A 22396-nucleotide genomic window follows, 5' to 3' on the forward strand; every position below is an offset into this window, starting at 1 on the left:
GCCTCAAGATAGATCTCCATATTAATGAGATACTCAAAAGCCAGAGGGCGTAGCCAATTAAACATTTCTTCCCAGACCCTCCTCCTAGCAAAAGGTATTTAACCTCAGGCCCTCCCTGAGAATACCAGGGTATAGCTTCATCCATTTTCTGCCATGACAATAAATATCTTAAGATCATAGCCTGTGACCATGGACTATCTCTCCTCTTGGGGCCTGCCGTAGGGAGCCTTGGAGAGCCTTGGAGAAGGCCTTCAACTGTTGAGGTGTCGTCTAATCTCCTGCCTATGACCTTTCTATGTTCCAGCTACGGAGACCCAGCCAAGAAAGTCACTAAGACCAAGAGTCTCATCTCTGCGGGACGCAGCCAAAGCTTCTTCCCCTCCCTGCTTCCACTGTGAGTTGCCTTCCACTGTGGGTTGATCCAGCCCATATGCTCCCAACTGTCTCAGCCCTTCTGCAGCCTCTTAGGGGCACCTGAGAGCCCAGGGGCATGAGAACCAGTTGGTTCCCGGCTGTCTCTTGGCTTAGGGACCCCCAACTCAAGAGCTCTGGCCCCTGTGAGGTCTCAGACTGTGTTCTTCTACCCCTGGGGCAGAGTCCTGTGGCTTCTCACAGCCCGTCCGCCCAGCACCAGCATGGAGTGAACACAGTCAACTTCCTGCACCTCGGCCCCTTGGGGGCAGCAGAGGTGGGACCCACAATTCAACCCACAGGACCCAAGTCCACACACGCTACAGCCCAACATGTAACATGTATTCATCCTTCCAGTTCTGTTTATCTGGACAGCCCCTCACGAACTGTTAAAAACAAACTCTGTGATCATACTGACCTTTAACACAATACCAAATGAAAGAAGCCAGACAGACAAATGTACAGAGTGATTCAGTTAGTTAAAAACTCGTTCAGTGAAGATGAGGTAACTGTATTCAGTGACCTGGTCACAGGCGGGAAACTTCAGTGGTGACCACAAACCACTGGCCCACAGTTAGCATAGACCTTTGGGGATGGGGAAGGAGATGTAGTCTGGAAGGCCTCCCACGCGGCTCCCGAGTGCTAACAGGAAAGTTGCAGCCGGCAGAAGGTGACACATGCTTTCACATTCTTCACGTGTGTCAGCGGGGACATCAGTGTACACTTCCCAAATCAAACACTATCAGCTTTCCAGCTGTGAACACGTGTTCTTTCTGTGTTCTCAGGGTGAATGGGTGAGCTTACTTACCACCTCTGATTCCCATACTGTAGCCTGGAGGGCACACCAGTATTAAAAACCAGTTACCACCCAGTTACTAGAACCCAGGACCACCAGTGTTCTGCTCTGCAGAACATCTGTACGGCAGAGATACATACATACAAAATTGGAAAACTGGTAAAAAGAAAAAAAAAGAAAAAAAGAGCTCTTGGATTGTGTGCTACACGTTCATGCATGTGCGTGTTTGTATGTACACAGGCATGTGGAGACTGGCCATCCACTTCAGGTATTTTCCTCTATGAGGCTCCATCTTATGTTTTTGAAACAAGGTCTCTCACTGAGCCTAGAGCTCACGAATTTGGCTAGGCTACCTGACCAGCAAGTCCCAGGGATGCCTGTGTCTGCCTCCCTTGCACTGAGATATAGACATGCACTGTCAGGCCCAAATTTTTTATGTACTTGCTGGATATCAGAATTCAGGTCCATGTTCATATGGCAGGCATTTTAAGCCAAGCCAGCCCCAGTTCTTGGAAACAACACACAAAATAAATACAAATAATATCAAACAGGAATAACAACAAAACCAAAGCACTCCAAAATAAGGCTATTTAAGGCTTCTGGCAGGAACATTTTATTTTTTGGTTAAAGCCACAACAAATAGAAATGTCATAAAAACAAACATGTAAACAGCATGAGAACTTTGGTTTCACTGAAACATCTTCCACCTGAAATATCTGAGGTACAAAGGCACCGTGCTGGGTGCTACAGTCTGGCTCTGCTGCAGCCATGCCAAGACTACCCTTGGAGCCAGGGCAGGCATAGGCTGGCCAGAATCTAGGGCCCAGGTCACCCAGGACTCGGCTCAGGACACACTCTCTCAATTCAGACAAACACTGGCTCCTCCAATGACCTGCCTGACAGGAGCTGGGACATACAAAGGAAGCTGTCACGCTGAACTTGAAGATGATTTGGATTGTGGGCCAGGAAGGGGTGGAGCAGAAAAGGACGTCAATCAACTTCCGTTGTCCCACAAGGCCTCAAGAACTCCTGTCCTCGCTCGTGGAACCACTTATTGGAGACTGTGAACAGAAAGCGAGTACGTGATGATCCCACCCGTCGGTTCAGCAGCCAAAATGAATGCTTCCTCCATGAAGACCACTGCCCTGTGCTCTGTGGATAACACTCCAGTGCTACAGGGCCTCGGGCCTCAGGCTGCTCATGTGCTGTTGAAAATACAAGAGCACACAGATAATGGTACAAAAGCCAACCAGTGATTCAGTGGGTGTATGTAAGTTGCCATAGGAACAAAGTCAAAGGGCATCTCATGATGTTAGGGAAGAGCGGTACCGAAACTGAACAGGAAGTTATCCTGGAAAGAAGGCGGGCATACCATACGGCTGCCACTCCAAGTGGGATAGACACAGAAAATAGGCTGAGAATTTCCTCAAAGGCAGGAGCTGCTCTGGTAAGTGTGAAGGACCTCAAGAAGCTGGGACGGGGACAAGCAGAAACTGAGGTGAGGATCGGGAACCTGTCAGCACTGGGCAGGGTTTGGCCATGAGTCTAGGGCCCTGTGAGCCACAAGACAGAACCTTTGTTCACCCCAGCTGAAACACTGTCCTTCCCATGTCACAGCCATGGACCATGACTGTTCCTCAAATGTGGGCTCTCTCATAAAAAATACAAATGTAACGCAGGGCAGATGACAAGGCTCCTGTTACGAGCCTCAGTCTGAGCTTAAACCCCAGAGTCCACATCATGGAAGGAGGGAAACAATCATTCATATTGTCCTCTGCCCCTCACGCATCTCCCACGACACTTGAACGCATGTACACACACACACACAGAGACACACACACACACACAACTTCTTTTTAAGTAATGCACTACCAAAGTCAGAGATTTCAAAATACAATTTAATACCTGTACTTAACTAAACAAATTGTCTAGAAGACTTACGATTAACAGCATATATAGTGAAATGATAAACTTCAAATTTAACACGCAGCGCTTACGTGTGTCCTATCTGTGCTACACTTTCCACATCCAGTAGATTAGACCTACACTGCACTTCTCCTCCTCGAATCAGCAACCACCACATTTTCATTTCTGTGAGCCAATCACTATTCATCCGCCACATTCCAAGGGTTGTAAACGCATGTGGTCCCTTCCTGTCACGTTCTAGGCCATGCCTTTTCTAGCTCTCCACAGTTCCCTCGAGGATGAGGCTAAAGTTCATCCTCTCTAGTCTGGTCCCAGCCTTCAGTCTCACCTCTTGACTCCAGTCTCATCTTCTTCAAGTGACAGGGACAGCCAGTCTCCCACCCTGTTACCTAAGATGCTGGTTGTAGCCACAAGCGTCTTGCTTGCCTTGGATAGACACTTCCTCTCGTCTGTGCTCCCAGCTCTCTCTATGCTCCACTAAAACCCTTGCCAGAGGCCACACTGGACCTATGGTGCTCACACAGCCCAGGTTTCCTCAGCTCTCTGAGCATCTGAGTGTCAGCATCCAGCAGTGGTACCTCTGGCTGGGTGGTATTTGCAGCAGAGAAACCCTTCAGTGATATACAGAACTGAAAGTAGCTAGCAGTTGTCTCTGCTTCTGCGCCTAAGGCCAATCATCAAATACCAGGCTGAGGCACCATCCACACTACCCCTCAAGCCACTCACTCACCCCACTTGCAGCCCACAAGCACAGGGCAGGCCGCATGTCTCGTTCGATAATCGCCTTCCCCACTCCGAAGAAGGTTGTACCAGAATACAGCCGTGCCCTGGGAAAGAGATCACCTGTCAGAGCATGTCCTAAAGATCAATCACAAGGACCTACTCCAAGAATCTAGAACCCTTCACCCCTTGGCAGAAATGTCCCTCCTTTCCTGTGTTTGGGAGATGGGGCTCTAGGACTCCAGAAACTAAGTTCCTAAAAAGTAACTATCCTTCAAGTGGAAGGAAGTTTAGACACCCACTTGCCCTGAGGAGTCTTCCTTCCCCATCCTTCTCCCTGGGTAGAAATTGGGACAGTTCAGGGTGCCGATGGGAAGGAAATAAGGTACATCACATCACAGTCAATGGCACTGAGGGGCAGGGACAAGGTCTAATGCTTGTATCAATATGTGACCCTGAAGAGTCACCCTTACCTTCTTGGGCCAAATAGCAGCTCCCAAGTCGGGGAAGACGGTAGCACCACCAGCTTCGACATCACTCATCTGGGAACATAAGGCAAAGAGCTTGGCCCCTCTAGCCAAGAACGGCAGTGCAACCCTGAGGAGCACTGCCTGAGGAGCACTGCCTGAGGAGCACTGCCTGGAGACTCTGCTCTATGGCTACCCTCAGCCAAGAAAGATTTCCCACACACTACTGAATTTGTGGGGTTCATCAGGACAGCCTCTGTGGCTGAATGTCTAAGAGCTAAAGCCCCCAGAAGTCCCACATCCAGGCTGTCCTTGAATGGGAACAATCCAAGCCTGTTTAGAAGATGACTATATTCAGCTAGAGAGATGGCTCAGTGGTTAAGAGCACTTGCTGCTATCACCCACAGCCCAGTGTAAGAGCACTCATAGAGGCTCACAACCATTGGTAACTCCAACACCAAGGGATCCAATGTCCTCTTCTGGCCTGAGGGCACCAGGCATGCATGTGGTACATGCAATATATATACACACACATATGCAGGCAAATACTCAAACAATATAAATGCATCTCAAAAGAAAGGAACAGCTGGGCAGTGGTTTAATCCCAGCACTTGGGAGGCAGAGGCAGGCAGATTTCTGAGTTCGAGGCCAGCCTGGTCTACAGAGTGAGTTCCAGGACAGCCAGAGCTACACAGAGAAACCCTGTCTCGAAAAAAAAAAAAAAAAAAAGGAACAAAGAAAGAAAGAGAGGGAGAGAGAAAGAAAGATGTTTACCTTGATCCCATCTTGAACCCCCCTCACCCAGCACCTGGGCCTTACCTAAGCCACTGCTGTGGACAGGAGCTCCCCATGGCTTCCCACCTAAGGAGCACCCCTTTCCCCGTGTGGCGATTTTTCTGGCTCTAGTTGCTCTAATCAGACCTTCACCTTCCCAGAATGCCACTCTGCCTCTCCTTTAGATTAGTTTTAGACTAAAACTAAATCACGCTTTTACTTGAAGTGGTTTTTTTGTTTTGTTTTTGTTTTGTTTTATTTGGTTGGTTATGCTATAATAAAAATGGCCTATAAGGTAATAAAAGTTAGAGCTAAGAAACAAAGGGAGGGAAAAAACCTAGAGCTAAGAAATTTCCCAGTATGACACACACCAGTCTGACTGAAGAGTCAGGCATTCAGTGGGCTCATAAGAAAGATGAAAATACCCAGTGGCTTCCCCAGCGCTGGGTTCCAATCCAGAGTCTCCAAGTCAGTCTCGCTTGCCTCTCTCTCCAGATACACTAACCTTTGTCCGCTTCCCAACATCTCAGACACACTTTCTCTTCCAGGCCCCCACACTTCCTCTTTGCCAAACAAAAAGTTCCACAAATTTCCATTTAACTTTCGAGTCATAACTGACATGTTATTTCCTAAATGAGGGCTTTACTAAACCCTATGCCTGGACAAATCTTCAGTGTTTGTCTCCATGGTAACCAAGTAACAATCTCGCCCATGCTTCTAGTGAGTCTCCCACGTCAGATCTCAGATGTGACAGTGGAGACCACATAGGACCTTCTCAGCAGCGTGTGTGCAGAACAGACCTCCAGCACATAATTAAAATTTAAAGAGGAATGAATAAGCTTTCTTTCTAAGTCCTTCGACTATGCTTCCTTGGAGTGGGCTATTCCAGCAAGGGAAAGGAAACTGACAGCCTATAGATGGGCCAGGCTGGAATGGAGGGAAGCTGGCCAACCACACATTGAGGAAACAGAGGCAGTTATCTTTTAAAAGCTCCTCCCCACTTCCTGTGCACTCTGCCACCAGGACAGAGCCCACCATGGCTTTCAATCTCCAAAGCTCAGAGACGCACTGTGTCCATCAAAAGGAAGCAGAACCAGGCACAACACAGGCATCTGTTAAGGAGAGTGGACTAAGCACAGACAATTCCAGGCGTCTACTTTGATGAGGTTTATGTGGTCTCAGAAAGCAGGATGGTGGTGGAGAAGGGACTCTGGAAATACTCTTTAATAGAAACAGAGTTTCCATTTTATGAGGTGAGAAGAGTCAGGGTAACAGATGGTAAATGGTCCACATTAGGGATGGATTTAATAAATATCACCAGAGCACACCAGGAAATTGTTACGATGGTAATTTTTATGTTATGTATATTTTACCACCGCTAAAAAAAAATAAAGATGTTGGAAGCGGGGAGCCAGGGAGTAGCAGAAAGGCAAGCACACCAGTGGGAACAAAAGCCAACCATCTCTACTCTAGGCAAGAAGGGCACCAAGGATCCACTATGCAGCGGCTGATGCTGTGAGCCCTGATGGGGGTGGGATTCGGGAGCCATGTGGCCTCAGGGTCTCCACAGGGTCCATCAGGTACATGCACCATACTCACGTAGTTTAGAAACGTGGCCACACGGTTCCCAGTCCCTAAACGCTTGAAAGCATCTTGCTCATCGCTCTATAAAATTAAGTGAGAGTGAACAAAAGCACCCGGCCCAGTACTTACATAGTTAAGAAACGTCGCTAACCTATTGCCCTCCGTTTTGAGGCCGCTGTCAAAGGGTCGCTGCAACAGACAACAACTTTTATCCAAGTTTGCAACTAACTTACCCGCCACCCAAAGGACCAAAAGGGTCAGGGGAAGGTAATAAGTATGCCTTCCCTTGAGAAGCCAGGAATGGGACAGGGTGACAAAGGGAACCTGGGCAGAACACCCGGGGGAGAGGTAAGAAAAACTTTCACAGGGACCTAGAGAGATCCTTGGCTTTATTATCAAGCCAAACACCAACAGGACACAACCAGGCTCCACTGGGCTCTGCAGGTGCTTCACCAGCAGTATAGAACGTTTCCCTTTCACCTGCTAGGTGGAGGAGGGATGCCGTGGGTGCTGAAATGTTTCTAGAAGCTCCAACCTTCTCAAATCAGCCAGAGAAGAGCCCCCAAAGACTATCGGAGCCTTACCCTCGAGAAGTCAAAGTGTGGTTCGTACTGTCCCCCCATTCCATAGTTGGCGACCTGGAGAGGGATTCCAGCATTGAATTTGTCATCAGTCTGAACAGCCCCATGGCAGCCCAACTCCCCATGGGTACCGTCTACCTAGGCCTGAGAACAACCCCTAACCTATATATGTGTCTGTGTGTGTGTGTGTGTGTATGTGTATGCACACACATGTGTGTACTATATATGTGTGGTATATGGATATGGTGGTGTGTAAGAACCAGAGAAGGATGTCATGTGTCCATCTGCCCTGCTCCACCTTATTCCCTTGAGACTATGAACCTGAAGGTAAGCTGTCATCCAGCAAGCCTGCCTCCTGTCCATGTTCTCTATGGCAGCTGGGATGAGAGTAAAATGCTTAGCCATGCTCAGCTTTTTGTGTGGATGCTGGAAATGTGAACTCAAGGCTCATACAGGCGGACATTTGTTCCCCTGTTGGTGGTACTGTTTGGGGTGGTTGGAGTCTGGGACCTGGCTAGCAGAAGTGGACCACAGGTATGGGCCAGGAAGGTTACATGTATTGTTGGTTCTAGTCAGGCCTCTGGTTTCTGACTCAGCAAGATGTGAACAAGCTATGTTACAAGCTCCTACTGCCAAGCCTCCACATGGTGGACTGAAACTGTGAGCCGAAGCAGACCTCCCCTCCATCAGTTGGCTTCTGTCAGGTCCTTTGATTAAGAAAAGAACTAATGGAGAAGGTGAGCCTTCTCTCACAGCCTGAGCACCTTGGGAAAACACCTCACCCAACAGAACCCCTCCCCAAGTCCTCTGGCCACAGGGACCAGCCCACCTGCAATAGCTCTGCAGTCTTCACTGTTAGCCCTGTGATATGCTGCATCCGGCGGTTGACTCGGGCCACAACAGGATCATCGTCCTCCTCTAGCCAGGAGCTTGGCAAAAGAAAAGAGCAAAGATGAAAAGCATGGCAGGCTTAGATGGTGTCCTCTGAGCCCAGTCAAGGCCAGCACTCATGGGCAACACAGGGTAGAAGCGTGGCTGTGTTGCAGGTTGGATAAGCTGGCACCAGCATGCTCTGGCATCCTATGGGAAGCTTCAGAGTTGGGCTTGAACAGCTTTCCCACCCCATGTCACTGCTCACCTTTTGGAAACTCTGTAGCTGGCAACAGTGAGGACGCCTGTCTTGGGATCACGCACGGTGGCTCGTGCAAGCTGAAAGGGAGAAGGGGAGGACAGAGTTATTCTTCTCTGTGTTGGTGTTTTCCCAGAGAACACTGAGGCCACACAGTAGGACAACAGCTGCAGAGACTGGCTCTAGCCGAGGTCCCACGACGCTGCAATCTAGTGTCCACTTTCCTCTGTGCTCTGAGGCCTGGCCACGCCCTCCTTGCTCACTACCCACCCCTTCACCTAGCAGCTCTATGCTGCCAGCACTGTTACGCTTATGAATTCTGCTTGATTCATTCATTAATCTTCCCTGAACAAGGCCTTCCTTGACAGACCCGTAGCACAGTCTGGGCTTTGATGATTCCACAACACTCAGACTGGGCCATCTCTGAGCCTCGACCTGAGAGGCTTCTCGGCTTGGTCAAGTTTTCCCATCCTTCTGCCAAGAAGCTATCCAAATACTGTCTGCTGTGCCTCCTGCCCTGCTGGGCTCCCACTGCTCAGCAGGGAGACAGTTTCCAGTCCCTTGGAGCCCCCCCAGAGTCAACAAAGAAAAGAGCAGGAATCTGAAGTATGTAGATGCAGAAGCCACCTATTATGGGCAAACACACACACACGCACATACGCACATGCACACACACACATACACACACACCCTCTACCTTAGCTCCCAGTCTCCACATCAAGGCTCAGCAAGTACTACCAGCAAGGATATACTTGTCTACAGCAAGGATATACAAGGATATACAGCAGGGATATACTTGTCTACAGCAAGGGTACAGGTACCTTACCTGTGGTGTGGACTGTCCTAATGGGCTCACATGATGTGGGCTTGGTAAGAACAGATAGGTCTAGGTAGAAGTATAGATGAGCCAAACAGAATATTGCTAACTCTTGCTTTTAATAACTATTTGAGTGGTGCCTACTGTGTGCCAGGTGCTAAGCTGGGTGACCGAGACATGACATCTGCCATCATATAACTTGGTCAATTGGAGACAGTAGAAAAGCAGCCAGGTAACTGTATCATACTACTAAAAGCTCATGGGTGAGCTTTAATGTTCTGTGGGTGTGCAGCCAAAGGGTTGCAGTGGGTGGGTACCGCAGAGAGCCAGGCTGATCCAAGTTGTTATTCTCTGAGGTCCTCATGTGTGGAAGAAATGTCTGATTCTTCATGGATTCAGTAATGGCCTGAGGCCATGGCCTTGGGGAACGGAAGCTTTGGATCCTAAGAACCAAACCCTTCCCACCCTAATGACCTATGGTTGTCAGTCCCAAAGTTGTGTGCTCCTCTCTGATGCTCTTGCCCTTGAGATACCCTGTATTCCCCTTGTGTGACACTGCTGACTTTGTCCTACTATATGATAGCATTTCAGTGGTATTGTCTCACATATTCCCTAGAAACAGTATATACGATGCTGAACCTCTTTAAAAGCTTTTGTGACATAAGACATATCTTATTCAAGACCTCCTGAGCCCACCTGTTCTATCTTCTCTATCTCTGATCCCCTGGCCCTTCCTACTTGGGACCCTGGCCCTCTGCCAGTCCAGGTTAGGATACCAGGCACCTGGGGTCCTGTACATTACAGCCGCAGAGAAGTCCCAGGATGAAGGGACACTGGCCACAGGATGACAGGCTGGAGGGAAGCAAAGACCGGGGTCTGCTGCCATCTTAGGATCAACCTGAAATAGGGAAGGCCTTATGCAAGGGTGGGATGGTCACAATATAAGGACTATTGTGCCACCTTATGGAGACAAAGGGAAGACCAGAATGGGAAAAAGACAGAATGTTGGAACAAGGGTCAGGGCAAGGCCTGGAACGGAAGGTGGCAAGAGGGATGGAGAAGAGGAACCATAACGGAAGTGTGGTCAGGAAATAAATTGGCCCATCTGGTCTCTTTGACTCATAACACTCTAATGTGAAGATGGCAGCCAGCATACCCAGGGAAGAAGGCTTCCCCAGGCTCCTGTCTAAGGTCCTTCTCTGAGCCTACTGGATGGCCATCCCTGCCTGGTGACAACCATTGCCACTAGACTGTGCAAACATTGGAGCCTCAGCATTGGCCTGGTGCCCAAAACAGACTTTAGGCAGCTGTGCCCTGCCCTGGGGACAGATGGGCACAGCTATTTTGAAAGCAGACTGGGGACTCACAGACAGCTGCCAAGCATTCTCCACAAGCCAAGCTAAGCTCACTGGCCCCACTTCAAAGCCAGAATAGCATCTGTCTGTCCTGGCCTCCGGAAAGAAGAGGTCAGCGCATGACGGCCAATGTGTATGCTTGTCACATGGCTCCTGTTAAAAACACAATTATCCCAATGCCAGCTACCTTCCCGATTCATGCCATTCATGTATGCATGTGTGCACAGAGAAATGCTCAATGTCTGAGACTATGGCAGGTAAGGAATCTCTGGAGATTTTGGCTTGACAGTGCCTCTCTCCGCTAGAAACCAAGAAAATAGTTTTCTTCTCTAGAGGACTTTGGAGCTGACCCAGGAAATGAAATGAGTCTAGATTACAGTTGTCTATACACATTGACTAGACTGACTCTCATTGACATCTATGTTACCAGCAACAGACCCTGTCTCAAGATGTGCTAGGTCTTCAAACGGAGGCTGTTCTAAGGCTCCAGGGCTACTACAGGGGCCTGTATTCGGTCTGTCCATGAGTAGAAGCTCTTGGCCACCTAAGCCACTACAATTATATTACACACAAAGACCAGAGGAGCCAGCTAACTCCTCCCTCCCTTTCACCTGTGATGGGAGAATGTGGGGGAAGTGGCAGCCCACAGTTCTCCTCAGAAGAGATTAAGTGGGATCAAATCATCTATGGGCTGGGAATCCAAGACTAATTGTATCAGCCTGACATATATACCAAACCAACAGTCAATGGCTTACATAGCAGAAATACCAGTTGGATTTCCATGACACTCATAAACAAGACAAGGACATCCACTGTAAAGATGTTATAGAAGTTCCAGGCAGCTCAATAAAACAGCCAAGGTGAAGGAGTTGTAAGTACTAGGAAGGTAAAGCAACATCTTCCTTGCTTGCAGATGATGATCCTACTGAGATAACCCAAGCAAGTCAGCCCAAAAGGTCATGAAAGGACTAACTTCTACCACCTCTGATCCACGCAGGCCAGCTTTCTCAGTTTTCTCAAGGGAAAATGAAGATGAGTTGGAGTCTTTGCGACAGACAACAGCTCATAAACATAAAATGCTGGAGGCAGGCCCTGACACACCAAGCTCAATAAACATTAGTTATCACTGTGAAATACATTTCAAAAATCAATAATCGGGCATACCGGGCTAGGAGCATGGACCAGCCAAAGGAGTACTTGCTTATCACATTAGGCCCTGGGCTTGACTGCCTGCACTGTAGAAACTGGTATAATGTTATACTTCTGTAATTCTGTAATTCTAGCCCTTGGGAGGTAGAGGCAGAAGGATCAGAAGTTCAAGATTATCCACATATCCATGGATGTGTGTGTATGTGTGTGTGTGTGTGTGTGTGTAAAGTTTGAAGCCAGCCTGAATTATATAAGACCCTACATTAAAGAAAGAAGGGAGGGGGACGGGATAGGGGATTTCCAGAAGGAAAATCTGGGAAGGGGGATAACATTTGAAATGTAAATAAGGAAAATATCCAATAAAAGAAAAAGAGAAATATGCAGGGGCTGGAGAGATGGCTCAGAAGTTAAGAGCACTGACTGCTGTTCCAAAGGTCCTGAGTTCAATTCCCAACAACGACATGGTGGCTCATAACCATCTGTAATGGGATCTGATTCCCTCTTCTGTTGTGTCTGAAGACAGCTATAGTGTACTCATTCATATACATTAAATAAATAAATGGAAATAATTTAGCACATAATAGTGAACTAATATAACAATGGAACCAGTTAAAATACTCCTAAGAAGAAAATTTACAAAAACAAACCAAGGACTACTAAGCTTAGTAAAAAAATGTATAAAGTGTGTTTGAACTGAAAATGTAGACATATGAGTAAGTAGAGAAGATGAAGGGTATCCAGATTGTATGGGTGTATATCCTCCTCTAAGTCAGTTCACTGCAGCTGTCACTGCTCACTGCAGCCCTCCCCCTCACCCCTCACTGCAGCACTCCCCCTCACCCCTCACTGCAGCCCTCCCTCTCACCCCTCACTGCAGCACTCCCCCTCACCCCTCACTGCAGCACTCCCCCTCACTGCAGCACTCCCCCTCACCCCTCACTGCAGCCCTCCCTCTCACCCCTCACTGCAGCCCTGATCAGGCGCTCCAGAGATCCCACTTTTCTAGAACTATGCATTTCCTCAAATAGATTCTAACACCAGCCCTTCAACCAGGTGAACTGGCACTTGTCACTGAGATGCCCTGCTCCCGACATGACCGGCTAATGTAGCTCATGTCTGTCCATCCTGGGTCCCCACCTTTCCTTCCCTACTAGACCATGAACCTTCAAGGTCAGGCTAAGTCTGCAGCATGTCAATGAACTCATGCTAGCTATTGGTGAGAGTGGGGGCAGACAAGCTTCATAGAGGCAGCAGGAGGGACTGCAGCCCGCCCCATTCAGAGCCCCAGCAGGACCCTCAGAGTCACCTACTTTGGGTTTAGCAATCTCCTTGATCCTCTCGATTTCTTCGTCAGACATCACATCATAGTACCTGACGATGTGTGGGCTATCCCACTCATCTTCCTCTTTGAAGGGGGCGATGAGGAGCTGTGGCACTCTGTTTCCATGATGGTACCTACAGAAAAGCTTCTTCTGCCTCCGGGGTGTCTGGGGAGCACAGAGCACAGGGCCTGAGCAGAGTTAAGTCCTTACCCAGCTGACTGCATACACTGGTCTCACCCTCTATGACCAAGACTGTTGTCAGCTTCACCACAGAAGAAAACCAAAGTAGGAAGTGACCTCACCCCAAATCATGCAGTTCCCCTTCTCTCGGAAGATCACCTCATTTCCACAATCCCTGTGGCAGAGGGCACTCCATGGCCCTTCCCATGGAGATTAGAATAGGTCTGAAGCACTCTGGATGAGAAGAAGCCTTTCCACAGGGAAACTATTGAGAGCCAGTCAGGGGTACAGCAAAGGGGAGAGCCTCCTTCATACGGAGCTGTGAGAATTAGTAGGACCCTATGGCTCTCAAAAGCCAGGGACACAGACACCAAACCCCAGCAAGTACTGCCTTTGTTCACCAGAGTCTTACATGTCATTTGCACCATGACTACCCTGGAGATCTGAGGCATATACACACCCATCATTTTCTCCAAACCAATGAGACAAATGATAGGTAAGCACACTGGGGTGAGCGGGACGTACAATAATGCCCTGGAGGATGGTAATTCTCCATGTATCACCCAAGGAGACACTCTCCTGCCCTGTGCATCCGAGAATGCCCACCTACCAGCCTCAGCAGATGTTGAGAAAAATTCAAACAGGCAGTGGACCCTTCCCAGGTCTCACCAGTTTGATGCCCTCCCCTCGACACAGGCTCTCGTACACATCCCTCTCGGGCAGGTAGTCCATGGGCCTCTCGTACAAGTTTTCCTGGGTTGCCAGTCCAGCATCTGTCTGATTTGTCAGTGATTTTCCTCTTTCTTCCTCTAACAACCGCTCAAAGTACCGCAGATTCCCTCCAGCTCGCTCGTGGCTCGGGTCTGGAAGAAGTGAAAGGTGAGGACAAGGAAACCACAGACATCTGTGAGGTCATCTACAGAAACTGTTCTGCGAGCTACTTCTTTCCCAGCAGCTCATGGGTACACGGACGCTCTGCTGGCTGCAGCACCCGACCAGTGCACGTCACTAAGGCTGAAGAGCCAACAGCTCCTTCACCTTGCCCAGTGAGGAGGGAGGAGTGTCATCGAAATAGAACATGTTTAGCTAGTAACTGGGGGGCAGGGGGAGTTCCTTCTCAGGCCTCCTGGAGGCCCCTGAGTTCTGAGTTCTGCCTTCTCCCTGTAATTAGCTATAGCTGTTTAAAGCCTTTCTCCCCAGAGCGTAGCCAGGTCTAGCAACCATGTCACATGCTGGCTACAACTAGGAGACAAGCTGAGAGACTGGTGAAAGAGGAGGGCTGCAAGGCCGGCCGGATGGCTCAGCAGGTAAAGGTGCTTGCTGCCAAGCCTGACAACCTGAGTTCGGTCCCCAGGACACACACACTGTGAAAAGAAAGAACCAAGTCCCTAGAGTTGTACCATATGTACAGTGTGGCACTTGCACAATGACCCATACACACAATTAATTAATTAAATATTATGACTCTTTATTTAAAAATAGAAGAGTCACAGCTCTGGTAGACATCACAGTATCTGAAGGAACCACCACAGCAGAAGTCTCCTCTCCAGGATGTCATTCTCCAGACAAGAAGACTGTGTGAGTCCCAGAGATGTTCAGTGACATAAGATGAGACCACACAGGAGAACCAGGATGTCCTGACCCCCTGTCCAAGCCTCTTACTAACCCATTTGATAGGATCTACAAAACCCTCTACCTTTGTTCATCCTGCAGGATGCTCAAATGTGAGCTGACCTCACACCTGGGCCCCAGGAAAGCAATAACAAAGCCAAGTCCTCACTACTCTGTCAAACTCCAGACAACAACATTCCCATGTGTTAGTAAGAGGCACATCTAGCTAGCTTTAAAGACTCAGTGCTTTGGGCCTTGTTCTGTCCCACATCACAAGACATACAAAGTACAAATGGCATGCTAAGTCCTACTTTAGACCTCAGGCCATTAATAGCTGGAATTGTTGTCACTGTAGCAATCTGGAAGTAGTATGGCTTGCTTCTCAAGCTATATTTAACACAGTGAAGGGTCCACCCTGCATGGTGGTACAAGCACCACGACACTAGGTCCTTATTTTTACAAGTACTATGGTGAGCACACATGTGCACATGCACTTGCACTCGCATGCCCATGAACATGCGCGCACACGAACTACACACATGCACACACAAGGATGTCAGAGGCATCCTAATATGAGGACTGTGTAGAAGAAGCTACTCGGTGACTAAAATCATTTAAGGCAATCATCACCAGCCAGGTAACAAACTGATTTAGTTCCAAGAGACGATCAAGCAGGCGAGCTAAGTTCCCTTGCTACCCCCAGCCCCTAACCTCCTCACCAAGAGAGAGCAGGCGGCGGGTGAGCTCCACGGCACGGTGCAGGTCACCCAGTTGGAAGACAGCGTAGCTCAGGTAGTCCAGCACCAGGGACTTGGTAACAGTGGCCTCCTCCCCGGCATCGAGCTGCTTCAGCACCTGCTCCATCCACAGTACGGTATGGTAGTAGTCGCCTTCGTTGTAAGCCGAGCGGCCCATCCCAAAGCAGTCATCCACACTCAGCACGGCCTGGTACTTTGTGCCTGAAGCAGGAAAAACAACAGTCAGATTCTGAAGCGACACTGGCTTAAGAAGGGAGAGGCTCAATTTAGAAAAAGCCTGGGCCACTGAAAGAGGGACACGATCCCAGCAGAATACCACCGGGACTTCATACCATACACCATGAAATGTCATCGGTACATACATAAACAGGTTGGCTCAGTTCAAGTTAGAGTTCATGGTCTAAGGCTCAGACTCCTTCTCTCAAGTAGGAAGGGGATTTGTGAGAAAGAGTCCAGAAATCCCACCAGGACACTGCCCTGAGGTCAGTGGTGTAGGTCCTGTGGGTCAACATAGGAGAGGATGCTTGGAAGGCAGGTGGCCATGCAAGTCTGAAAGTAGAAAACATGGATGAGAGCTACGGGTGAGGGCAGTGACACGCAGGGAGAGTCTGAAGAAGGAATGAACAGAGAAGGTTCAAGGCTGGATCTCAGGGAATACAGATAGAGTGGCATGAGCAGCAACTATGAGGAAGAAGATACAGGGAATGGATGCAGGTGACAGACACCCGTGGGGACAAAGAACAAAGGCTGTGGTCCAGCAGGGATGTTGGAACATCAGCTGAGTGGGCCTTGTGCCTGATGGAACATCTGCTGGGGAAGGACACAGTTCCAATCTGAGAAACAGCAACAGCTCTAGGGAGACATGGAGCTTAAGAGAGGCTTGGGATGACAAAGACTGTGTGTTCCTCAGAGAATAACAGATCCCACAGAACAAGGAGGGTTAGGACCTCCCTAAAGACCACAGGAACCTCCCTGTTAAGTGCTGTCAGGTATGGCTGGCATGCTAGAACTGCTGGAGCATCAGTCTCTTTGCCTAAGGTCAACAAGGGGCATCTTCCCAGAAGGAAACTCTGCCGCAGGGTGGCAACTGATACCAAGACCGGACTCTGTTCATCCTGGTGGCTCAGGATCTGGGGTAGGTTTCTCAGGGAACATGGGATAGGATGTCAAGAAAGTAAACACAAGATGGAGTCATAGACAGCCCAAGGATTAGGGGGCTTATGAGGCCCCTTTCCTCTATCCATAAGTCTCCATGGATCTCTCCTGACTCTTTGGGCCCAGGAACCTATTATGGGCAGAAAGTGTAACACAGATTAAACAAGCTGTGGTCTGGACCTGGATGGAGCCTGGGTGTGCAGATCTTACTGAATACCTACCATTTGTGTGATTCTGGACAATTTACCCAGCCTCAGACTCAGTCCCCTATCTAAACAGATATACTATCTATCTAAATAGAGACACCAGCATCAGTCTTAAAGGGCTGGTACCAAAAACTCAACAGGATGATAAATGACGATGTTGCCTCAGGATGTTTAAGACCAGTAGCCATAGTCAACATGTCTTGTGAATGCCAAGAATGTGAAGAATGACTTCCAGAACTCAGCATACTCCCTAGAAGCAAACTCAAGTGTCTGCTCCCTGAACTCCCTGTGGAGTCCGCCACAGCTAAGCTGAGTGTGGAAGGGCTATCTGACAAGGGGGGGGCAGAATGGGTAAGTATACTGGACCAGAGAGAAGAGGATGCTGAGAACAGCAGGCAAGGAAGCCAAGGAAGCAGTGGGACCTCAAAGACCACCTATATGGAGACTCTGGGGTCACTCCTGAAAGCTGAGAATTAAACTCAAGTGGATAACACAGAAAATTATCCTGAGTAAGCCAGAGATATCAAAAGGGTCAGAGGGCATTAGAGAGACAGAATCCACAGATTCTGATTATGGCTTAGGCTGCCAATGGGCAGAAGTGCTTTTTGTACCTCAGATAAAGGCTTAGGGTAAACCGTTTGAAACCAGATGGGAATTTCAATCTGGAACAGATGAAATTTGTGCAAACCATACAATGTCCAAGTAGAGATGTCTACAGGCACTGGTCGATCCTGGCTGGAAGCCCAGGAGACATGCCTTGACAAGGAACACAGATCTGCATATCATCCATGTATGGCAACACATCAAGTGATGAAAACCATGAGCCTCAGCTGGGGAGGATCTCAGAGTGAACAGTGGGTGAAGTTCTGGACAGTAACTCTCCTTTGCCCTCTGGCCCCATTCAGGACACCTAGAGGCCTGTTCACTGTGGAAGGACACTGTCAGGATACAGCTCGCTTCTACCTCCAACCATGCCTCAGAGCTACAAGTCAAAAAGCTTCGCAGAATTACCTCCTCATTCTGGCCTCATGGTTAGGCTTGGCCAAACACCTAACTGAAACAGGAATAAAAAGAATAGTCCTCCCTGTCAGCTCAGGAGAGTCCTCCACACCAAGAGCCTGGCCCTTGACTAACCAGTAACAGGACATCCAAGAAGAAAGGCAGTTCCTATAGCCAGTGGGTCTCACTGCTGGATCTCCCCTAGGCTCCCAAGGAATGAAGTGGTGTTTAAATCATAATGAGGTCCAATTGGATCCTTGGGTGTATTGGTGTCAAATAACCCCCTAAGGCCAGTAAATCTTATAACCTCTAGCAGTGGACAGTAAGCAAGAAAAAGGACCAATTTAAAGGACAAGCAAACAAAAGCAGAGGAATGAATGATCAGATGAGTCAAAAGAGAAAAGTCAGAGATCAGCACCCAGAATCTAGAACATCAGAGAGAAAGTAGCAGTCGGCACCAGATGCTACTGGAAATTAAAGTTATACCTCTAATCTGCCAGCTGGCTTTACTGGCCCGGTGTACCTGGTGAGTTTGAAGAACATGATCACAGGCAGAAGGGATAAAGGCACTGTGGGTACAGGAGTATGTGGGAACCAGGGAAAAATCACTACCCAGCAGCCTCAGCAGGAGGCGAGTCATGGGCTCAAGAGAACAAGGGTAGATCTAGGGTAGAAATCCAGGAGATGAGCAAAAACAGAGACCTCATAAAAAGTCAGATGACAGAGAGCAGGGAAAGGGGGGTACACAAGAAATGAGGGGTTGGGTGCTGTATATGAACTCAAGAAGGGAGCCCAGGGAAGTAAGGATTGAAAGGAAGGGAGCTGACTAAGATGTCAGTAGGACATAAGCAGCGAGCCTACAGACCAGCCTTGGACAGAAAGCAATGAGAGGCTCAGGGATGGAAGCAGGTCTTCCAGCAGGTGGATGCTCGTCTGGGAGCGGGATGCTCCCCTGGGAGCGGGATGCTCCCCTGGGAGCGGGATGCTCTGAGAGTTTCCGGAGCTACCATCTCAGTTCTCTACTACACTAGGGAAGAGGTCTTGGCTAATATGTGAATCAAGACATTGGGGGTAGGGGTTGAAGCATGGGAGATTGGCACCGAAATGGAAACCCAAAAGATCAGCACCAACACCAACAGTGGGTCGCACCTAAGCCAGTCTGACCTGTCCAAACACTGAGACGACATAAGCAAACAGAGGTACGTTACCTGGAAGTTCCCCTCTGGAAATCGTGTCCGGATCCAGTTTGTATGTGTCCTGAAGTCTCATCAGGGCTCTGGCAGCTCCAGACTCGTCCTCATCAGTGGGGAAGAATTGTCGCTGAACTGAGAGGTTAGCGACAAAACCTTCCAAATGACAGTGAGAACAGAGGTCACTCTTGACCCAGCAGACAGTCACTAGGACTCTGGCTAATGGGATTTCCCTGTCCCTTCCCTCAAAGGCTGTCAGCAGGCTAGAGGCTCAGTGGTAAAACACTCACCTGGCACACATTCGGGGTGCAGCACCAAAATAATAGTAGTAGCAACAACAATAATAAATGATTTCTGTTCCTCAGGAAGTCCTCTCTGAGGGGCTCCTCTACAGAACTTCCTTAGCCCTCCCTGTACTGTTCATTTGCAACCAACAAGCCCTGCATGCAGCTTAGCACAGAAGAGTTTAGTAGTCAGGGTATGAGCTCCCCGTTTTATACTCAAGGCCACAGCCCAGAGCCTAGACATATTTGACCACTGAAGCGGCCCCCAGGTGGCTTTTCCAGGGCCCTAAGCCCTGGTCCCACGCCAGAGACACAACTCCTGTTATTTCAGGGCTCCAAGTAGAAGCCAGGCCTTGTTATACTAAGGATTCAGGCCTTTGAATTTGCCTAAGATCTGAGGACTGAGAGGGGAGCTCCAACACATTCTGTCCCTGGCCCCTCTCCAAGAGTAGCAACGCCCACTGCTACCTCCTCTCATCACAGCCAGGGTGTCAAAAAGCTGCTGCATCATCTTCACAGCTATATGGTCAGGAATTCGGAAGACTTTAGTATACAGGAAAAAGAAATCCCCCTAGAAATAGCCACACAGTACTGTCGGGGTTCCTCCTTATCTCAGGGGCAAGCAGATAGCATCAGAGATGAAAATAAATGATTGTTCTTTGGGCCTGTCCCATCACCTTCCAGGTGATCACAGTATTTCCAGATGTTGGGGGGGGGGGAATGGGGGGACGACAAGATCAGAGATCTATCGTCTGTATCTGTGCAAGCTTCCTTGCCTACCTTTCCAGAAAGCAGGCAGAACAGCTTGTTCTGAGCTGTTCTGAGCAGCAGGCCCAGCCCAGGAAGGGGGGGGGGGGGGAAGGAGGGTGGGGTCTGGGAAAGGCAGAGGTTTCTGGAGGCTGTGAGCTCACAGGCACAGCTCCAGCAGCTCTGAGCTCACCAAACCCTCCCCAGAGACTACCCAGCCCCCAGACAACCCCAACCCCAGCTGGTCACGTGGCTGCAACCAGTCTCAGCCAGAGAGACAGCTAGTCTGAAGTTAATCAGCACTCAGCAACATGAAGAGGCCCAGCCCAGCCTGAGGCTGGGAATCCCGTGGCCCACCTCCAGCCCACCCTTCCATTGCCAAGATCCTCTCCTCTCGGTAACAGGAGCATGTTCACTCACAGAAGGTACTACCCCAGAAAAAACCTTTTAACAAATCTGTGCTCTGCCCTGTAAATACCATTTCTAGGTATTTAACTTAGAAAAATCATCAGAGGCAGACCCAAAGTGCATGTAAAAGAGGGCTGAAAATTTGGAAACAACCCTGGGTGTAGTATCACTATAAGATGACTATCCAGCCATTACAGTTTTGGCTCAGGCACACTAAGCTGCATCTACAGAAGCTGAGAAACCCAGGACTGAATGCACGTTTGTATCAAACCCACACAGACATGCTTTGTTTGTAAAAGACACACATAAGAAAGATTCAGATGAAGCCTCTGTTGACCAGCTTGCCTCAGCCCACTTGACTTATTTTTAATTCATTCATCCCTTAAACAAATGAGTTGTTAATCCTTTAACCCATGTATAGCTCCGTTTTTAAATAACATGTTTGTACACATAGGGTGTATATGAACGTATGGTGTTTGTAAATGTGTCTCTGTGTTTTCATGTGTGGGGGTGCACATGGATGAATGCAAACGTATATGGAAGTTCAAATATGAAGTCACGTGCCTTCGTCAGTCACCCTCTATTTATTTACTAAGGCAAGGGCACCCACGTGATCCCAGAGCTCACAGATCAGCTAGTCTAGCTAGCCAGCTTGCCTGGGAAATTTCATCTCTGCCTCCCAAGTGCTGATGATGCTAGACACACTTGCCTGGCTTTCCACGGCTTCTAGGGATCTGAACTTCAGTCCTCACATGCAGGTGGTAAGGACTTCACCCACTGGGCCATCTTATCAGCCCAAAATTAGACAGTTTTTAAAAATGTTTTTAAAGGTTTATTTTATGTGTACGAATGAAAGTCCTGCCTGCATGTATTTGTGCACCACCACATCTGGTGCCTGCAGGGGTCAGGAGAGGGGGGGGGTTAGATTACCTGGAACTGTAAATACAGATGGTTGAGAGCCACCATATAGGTCTTGGGAACCAAATTTGGATCCTCTGCAAGAGCAGGCAGTTCTCTTAACCACTGTGGAAGCTTTCCATTCCCCAAGATTATAATCTTAATGGTGTTTATCATGGAGCTATTGAATTAAGCATCATGACTTTACATGACATATTTTACATTCCTGAAGTTTGTTATAAGAAGATGCATTACTGAAGTATGAGTAGAAAAACGTTACTACCAGGAAACATTACAAAAGGACAGGAAGTCATCGTTACTACAGTTTTAAAACAAACCAACCAGGACAGCTCCAGGCAGAGGCAGACAGGCACACAGACACAGCTGATCTCTGCTCACTGTCCCTCACCTGCAGCGGCATCCTGAAGGACAAGATCCCCCAGTGCAGGCCAGTCTGTGTTCAACCGCTTCACCAGCTTATAGGCGTTCACAGGGTGAGCCAGGTAGCCCTCAGGGTCGGCAGCTGACTTGCTGGTCAGGGCTTCCATCTTGCTAGCCCAGCTGCAGAACCAAAGGAAAAAAAGAGACTACCACACCCACCCACACAGGGTGCTAATTTCCCTCGTGAGGTCCAGGGCTCTTTCATCAAGAGATGCTAAAACATGAATATAGTAACTTCCTAGATACTCCTAGCCCTTAATCTAGGTAAGAGCCGGGAACTTCGATATCAATTAAAAACTGTTAGGTAGAAGGAAAAAAAGATGGTAGCTGCCTAACCCTGGACTCAGCAGCTCTCGAGGACTAGTATAGGTTAACTGTAGGTCAACTCCCCGGGTCACCTCTCAATGACTTCCTCTTACAGACACTTTGGAGGGGCTCGGGAAGAGAAGCAGCAGGGATGACTTAGTGTGGGGTCTTAGGACATTGGAC

At 48.7% G+C, this 22396-nt stretch overlaps 1 protein-coding gene across 4 annotated transcripts in view; it reads right to left on the bottom strand.

Moving 5' to 3' along the window:
- Positions 1 to 1796: 1796 nt before the first annotated feature.
- Positions 1797 to 22396, bottom strand: part of P4ha2 (prolyl 4-hydroxylase subunit alpha 2) — a 30226-nt gene continuing 9626 nt past the window's right edge. For 2 of the 4 annotated variants that reach the window (XM_028775951.1, XM_028775950.1), the window contains exons 5-16: positions 21876 to 22027; positions 19149 to 19286; positions 15542 to 15781; positions 13881 to 14074; positions 13020 to 13196; positions 8398 to 8468; positions 8089 to 8188; positions 7263 to 7316; positions 6694 to 6759; positions 4327 to 4395; positions 3864 to 3960; positions 1797 to 2268 (exon numbers count right to left, since the gene is read on the bottom strand). In XM_028775951.1, coding sequence (XP_028631784.1) covers positions 2198 to 2268; positions 3864 to 3960; positions 4327 to 4395; positions 6694 to 6759; positions 7263 to 7316; positions 8089 to 8188; positions 8398 to 8468; positions 13020 to 13196; positions 13881 to 14074; positions 15542 to 15781; positions 19149 to 19286; positions 21876 to 22027 — 1429 coding nt within the window. In that variant the 3' untranslated portion in view covers positions 1797 to 2197. Of the gene's footprint in view, positions 2269 to 3863; positions 3961 to 4326; positions 4396 to 6693; positions 6760 to 6807; positions 6868 to 7262; positions 7317 to 8088; positions 8189 to 8397; positions 8469 to 13019; positions 13197 to 13880; positions 14075 to 15541; positions 15782 to 19148; positions 19287 to 21875; positions 22028 to 22396 lie in introns of all 4 variants that reach the window. The other 2 variants (XM_028775953.1, XM_028775952.1) reach the window with 1 other exon arrangement.

This window comes from Grammomys surdaster, unplaced genomic scaffold (genome assembly GCF_004785775.1).
Source record: "Grammomys surdaster isolate TR1022 unplaced genomic scaffold, NIH_TR_1.0 262, whole genome shotgun sequence".
NCBI classification, from domain to species: domain Eukaryota; kingdom Metazoa; phylum Chordata; class Mammalia; order Rodentia; family Muridae; genus Grammomys; species Grammomys surdaster.